Source organism: Pieris napi, chromosome 7 (assembly GCF_905475465.1).
Source record: "Pieris napi chromosome 7, ilPieNapi1.2, whole genome shotgun sequence".
Taxonomy (NCBI): Eukaryota; Metazoa; Arthropoda; class Insecta; order Lepidoptera; family Pieridae; genus Pieris; species Pieris napi.
Genome location: NC_062240.1, coordinates 13,384,862 through 13,391,346, shown reverse-complemented (window position 1 = coordinate 13,391,346; position 6,485 = coordinate 13,384,862). Strand labels below are relative to the sequence as shown.

At 34.1% G+C, this 6,485-nt stretch overlaps 1 protein-coding gene across 1 annotated transcript; it reads right to left on the bottom strand.

Moving 5' to 3' along the window:
- Positions 1-1,545: 1,545 nt before the first annotated feature.
- Positions 1,546-3,131, bottom strand: LOC125051322 (27 kDa glycoprotein-like). The gene is made up of 6 exons (XM_047651561.1): positions 3,050-3,131; positions 2,872-2,981; positions 2,561-2,670; positions 2,293-2,456; positions 2,043-2,158; positions 1,546-1,941 (listed from the first exon to the last, which is right to left on the bottom strand). Exons 1-6 carry the CDS (start codon positions 3,096-3,098, stop codon positions 1,792-1,794), a joined length of 699 nt encoding a protein of 232 aa, XP_047507517.1. The 5' UTR covers positions 3,099-3,131; the 3' UTR covers positions 1,546-1,791.
- Positions 3,132-6,485: the final 3,354 nt, after the last annotated feature.

Sequence of the window (6,485 nt, the reverse complement as noted above, 5' to 3'; positions counted from 1 at the left end):
AGATTTTGTTATATGGAATAGAAAAGAAGAATCTAACCAATTACAATAATTTCTAATTTTATTACTTTCAATAGGTTAATTATTCTAAACAAATATAATACATAACGCTTTTCTTTTACTGGACATCTTGACAGTTTAAAAATTTGTTTACGACTTATATACATTATCAGTCGATAGGTGACGATGGTGCGTTTAGTAACTGAGACCAAAATTTCCTACAGGTAATGTAATGTAAGAATAATTCTTTGAATCAGAAAAAAAAACTAAAGACACGACAAAAACTTTCAAAATTCGTTAAGCGTCTACTACACTTCATTCCCTTACTTTTAGGATGTATAGAGTGGCAATTCAATCGAATATATATTTATTCAAAATGCAGCATGGCTCAGCACAACAGTGAGTCGGTGCTACTGTTATGGACCATAGGTTGCAGATGGCCAGTATAATTTATCTGAAGTGCCCACCAAGCCAAACAATTACTCACCACTCTCCTCTTTGTGAAGGAATTTTATTGGTGAAAAACTTCACGTTTTTGTGAAAACAAAATTTATATTATTTTAGATTTCTTCTTTTGAGTGCCTGTAGTTAATAATTAAGCGCAGCACATTCGAAAATAAAAAAAAATGGGTTAGTCGTAAATATCCCCCGATAAAAACGATCACTTTTTTGATTGATTTTTACATCATATAATGCCTTTTAATATTCTAGTACCTTACATTTGTCCAACTGCATAAAGCAATTGAAAATGAAATCATTGCTTTCGACACTTATTTATTATGTAATTATAACTCCATGTAATAATGGGAAATTTAAAACGAGTAAAATATCAATATGTATAACTAATTTGATTTCTGTGTACAACATATCGTATTGTTGACCTACTACTATCGACTATCTGCGAATATTATTTTATCGTTATAATATGAAGATTTCTATCGAGTTTAGAAGGGCTTAAAATAATTCATCATTATGATAGTGTACCATTTGTAAAAAAAAACACAAAGGACAAAAAAAAAACATTTTTAATATAACATTGCTATTGCAGTGACCTTGGCTATTGGTGTAAAGAATCTCAATATTTCTGAAACAATTAATATAATTAAATATAGGGTTTTGTCATTAGTATGAGTCTACACAGAGAGAGTATTAATACATTCAAATGTTTATATAAGTTCATAATAATAAAAATGGCCTAATAAGAGAACTATAACGTAACTATTTCAGAGCCATCGTGAATGAGACGTTCGCGTTCTCCACCAATCTCGACTGAGACGTTTTCATCTCGTTTTTTAAAAGAACAGCTCTGATCTTCGTAAACTTTATTTTGGCAAAACTAAGTCAGCACACAAAGCAATAACAATACTGTACTTTTACTTATAGATATTATATTGATATCGCAGTACGTGTCAATAAATCATTGATTTATAAGCAATTAAACACGCAGCGGTGCGACTTCTGAATTATTATGAGACATTTTAGCTCATATCCGGAAAACAAAAAAAAATGGGTCCTATTCACTGCAAATCTAAATCATTTGACACCTCGATTATACAGATCGGTCCACGGACGGTAGAGCTGTGTTTGAACATACTCCAAAAAAATTACACGAATCGTAACCTCCTCTGGATTTTTTTAAATAAGTTCTTAGTTTTTTGTTTACAATGAAATGAGAAATTAATAAATCGATTAATATTTAGAAAGCACGTGTCACGTGAGCTTAAGCAGTCTTAAATTGTCCGTTTTTTGCCATTTTAAACAAGTCTAAAAAAAAATTGAAATGTTGCAAAATATCTACACCGTTTTTACCCGGTCTTTGCAGAATGTGTGCTTCGTGAAGAAAGTGACCAACGACTGTCCTTGGTTGATGGCGTTTTTTAGCGGAGATTCCTCGAGAATCTTCAAAGCGCACGACAAAACATCCACCACTCGACCACAGAAGCTCTGAAAAGTAGTTTTACAATATAACATATTCTTCTATTAAAAATGGACATGGATATACGAAAACGACTTATTTTACAGAAATGAAAAGAAGGAAAACATACGTAGACGTCGAACGGGTTGTCATTTTCGGTTATATTTTTACGCTTCTCGGTAACACAATTAGAAACGTATCCTGAGTTCTTCTTCAAATAATCAGAACCACCTTCAGTCAGGAAAGCTGAAAATAATAAAAGCTATATAAGAAGACCAAATGTGTATCCAGAGATAGACATCACGATTAAACCGAGACCTCGAGAGGCATTCATCGAATAATAGTTCGTTATAAACTATTTATAGCAATTAACTATGTACCAATTGGTCTTTCGCCATCATTGTGGCAAAAGTAGTCAATGAACTCCGCCGTGGCAGCGTTGTCAGCCGTGACGTCATTGCGGACAGTGGAGTGCAAACAAGGGTAGAGTTTACCGAAGAAGGTACTGATACCTGTCTTTATTTCTTGCGCTTTGCTACAGTACCTAGGAACGACATGTATTATTTTTATTACTATTTAATAACGCTGTAATAATTTTAAGGCCTGTTTTTTCATTTCTATAAATTGTGATGTAGACGTTGTACTTACTTGTTGAAGAATTTGTTTAGTTCACCTTTGTTTTTTGCCTCCCAGAACTCGTAAGCAAAAGCATCGGTAGCAAATGTCGCAAAGTAATTGTAAAAACTTTCAAAGGCAGCCTATAATGAAAGGAATACGTTTATGTAGGGTTAAAATACTACAACAATACACCCGGTTGTACTTAAAAGTTGCATTATTAAAACCAACGCGTATCTGTAAACTCCAAGGCATCACGTAGGTCTTTAGTAATAGAATCTTTGACAGCTTCGCCGAGGCATTTCAAATGCGTTTGTTTACTTTTATCTAAAATATTGTCTTACCACAGCTTGAGTCGCTTCCTCTTCTGCGTTATTGATCGTGCAAAGCGCTCTAATGCCCGATTTGAACTTGTCGGTATCAGAAGTCTTGTCAACTTTGTACCCCAGAGTTGCTTAAAAAGGTCACCTTGTTAAGTCAGTTAGGATATGAAGTACATCACGTATTCTAAGAAATACTTACCAACGGCCAAAAAGGCCACGATGAGTACTTTTGTCATAATAGTATTCATGACTCTATCCGCCAGTGTACACTGTACAGTCCTAAGTCACGCTGTAAATAAACTAGCCACTGCTACAGTTTTACAAACCAGTGATGTTTATCATTAACCCTATGACACCAATATCTAGTTCCAAATTGTTAAGATAATTTTATCTATTGCTCTTTTATACATATTACTAGCTGACCCGGCAAACGTCGTTTTGCCATGTATCTTATTTCTAGGAAACATTTTTTTAGTTCAATAAAAATAACTGTCTACTATAATACAAAATAGGGGTTGATCCTAGAGGGGTGAAAATTAGGGGTTGTATGTATTTTTGTATGTTGTATCATAAAAAAAATAAAAACAAAAAAATTATTGATTAATTGATTAATTTTCGTTTAACGAGGGCTTTGGATTTATTGAGTGATAATTCTCTTATTTCGCTTGGGAGTTTGTTGTAAAAACGAATACAATTTCCATATAAGGAGCGGTTTATCTTTTGGAGCCTGGTTGGTCGTACACTCAAATTAGTTCTATTTCGCGTATTATACTGGTGAAAGTCACCATTTGTTTTAAAATCGGTAATATTTTTTTGGACATACAACAAGGCTTCAAGAATAAATTATATTGACCAGATAGTGTCATAATATTTAATTCCTTAAACTTATTCCGTACCGACTCCCTCGGAGAAACACAACAAATACCCCGAACAGCCCGCATATATATAAGATAATGGATTAATCATCATCATCATCATCATAATCAGACATCAGTCCTGTGTCTGTATCCATAGGGTATTCTTATTATTTTACACATCGAAATTGTTATAAGTTATGTTTATATTGGTTAGAGGGACTACTTTGTAATGGTAGCTGTACACACTCGGCGAAACACCCCGAGACAGGCCGAGGGCGAGAGTGTACAGTAGAGCTCTCGTCTCGCCTCGCTTCCTCGCAGTCGGTCTCGCCTCTCTCGGTCGCCTGTCGGTTTTTTGCGCATGAGTCAAAGGGTCTCGCGAGTAAAACGAGAGCGACCTGTACACACTCGTTCAATCACTTGCTCGATGACTGTGGTTGTGACAGGACGTATCGCACAATGTGGTCTAACGAACGCGAATTTTGGCTGGTATTGCTTCTCTCATAAGAGTATTCTTCTTAGTTATCAACGGAGCAACTTTTTGCAGTAAAAATTGAAAGTCGACTAAAGACATTCTTGTAAAATTATCAAATTGGCCAGAGGGTTCTGCCACTAGCTCTGCCAATTGATTTTCCATGGTGCTGCTGAAATAAAGTACAAAATAAATGAATGACATACAAAAGGTAAAACATACATACAAGTAGCAATTTACAATTTTGGATAATATTAAAACTTTATGAACCTAATTACCTATTTCTGTTGCGGTGCATAGTAACCATCCACCATCTTCTTCTTCGCCATGGCTTCGTAATTTTTTTTAATGGTAAACGTGAAGAAAATTATAATAACTTATTGCACAAAGACAAACAGCAGCAGCGGTTTCCACGTCCATTATTAACGGTGTTTTAAATACAAATAACGTAACGAGTGTGTACAGGCTGCGCTCTTCTCTCGGTCCTCTCGGTCGAGACTCTCGGCGAGAGGCTCTCGCCGAGTGTGTACAGCCACCATGAAAATATGTTCAATTCTAGAAAGAGCTAAATTACATACCTATACTTATACTTTATTGTTTAACATACATTTTTGACATTTGACCCATTACATAATATATTCTAATTTTTTCCATTGTTTACTTAAGATAACCACATTTTACCATTGCTCACAGAATTAATATTCACATTCTGGTATTCTGTACTGACGAAAGACGACTGTCACCGTACAGCTAATTTTTTTTTTATTTCACTAAAGCTTATGATTAGCCATATTACCCGAAGTTACTCTAATAAGTGAGTGTGAGCTTATTTTCATAATAATCTTATCAATTCTATTCACTGTTCCGTAGCAGTAAAGATGAAAACATAAGGTTATCAAATATATTCTACTATATTGTACTGTAATATATACTACTATATTACTATATACTATATTGATTCTTGGCCTGGAAAGCCTTAATATATATAACAAAGTAGAGTTTCTTTGAACACATAATTCGAGAACGGCTGGATCGATTTTCATGGTTTTTGATTTGTTGTATTTTTCTCCGCCTCGAATAGCAATTGAAAAAATTAATTAAAAGGAAAAATATCCTGAAAAAGATTTGAAAATTGTAAAATAATGTAGGGAATGTAAAAGGACTAACATAGTTAATATATATATATTGGTTGTCAAATATGTATGGTATTTGAAACTGGTGTCAATAGGACTGTATGCGATATCTTGATAGATGGAACAAGTGTATAAGTTCGTGTCCTTTGGCTGTATGTTTACTTCGGATGGAATGTATGACGATGATAAAGAAAGTCGAGGGAACATGTTGCTTGAGTTGAAATCTCAAACGAGGCTCGGCTGGCTGTACATCGGGGAGTGCTTATCGGTTCTATTTATTATATAATATAAATTGAATAATAACTTGTTTCTTATGATTGTATGCCGGTAGATCAATTAAGTTATAACAGTTCCCTCTGACGATATGATATCGCACTAGTCAAACACCACGACAATTTTATTACCGAACTGAAACGAATTAGTGTCTTACTGAACCAACCTTACAATGTTTCAAATAAACGCCGAAAGATGTCGCTGTAATAAAAACTTTTAATGCGACCAACTTCGCTATTTATAAAATAGCCAAATAGCAATGTTTATATAATATTATGACAACCTAGCTTTATGACTATTCGGAAGCATAAGGACTGTCTATCGAACTCCATGAATACATATTTGACTTTCAAAATTTTGTTTTAAAACGTACAAAGTTTTAGTGCATTTTTAAGTCGGTTGTATTTTTTAAAGTTCTTATTGTTTTTAAGTCCAAAGACGGAAATGCAACGACTTCGAGCTGCGTGTTTAACGCTCCATAAGTTATTTCTATTGAGAATCTTCAAGGCTCCAAGGAGTTTTCAACAAAGGAGATTCTCTAGCAGACCAATTACTGTGATTGTTTCACTAGTAAAATAAAAAAATAAAAAATAAAATATGCTTATTATGGAACATAAGAAACAGGTATCACTTATTCTACGTCATTAAATTTGAATAGGTAGACATACCTACTCATTGGCAAAGAAGACAGAGGGTGTAGGCCGAGAGAAAAAGACGGCGTAAAAAACTCTCTTTTTAAAAACTCTTTTAAAATAGCAAGTCATCAAACAATTGCAAATTAAATAGAAGTAGCCTGTCTAGCACTAGTCCCAGGCCCTTTTATCAACTAGTAGCGAGATGAGCATTGATTTAAAGATGTAATATGCAAACAATTGTTATGCAATCCTGAGGTGGAAAAGA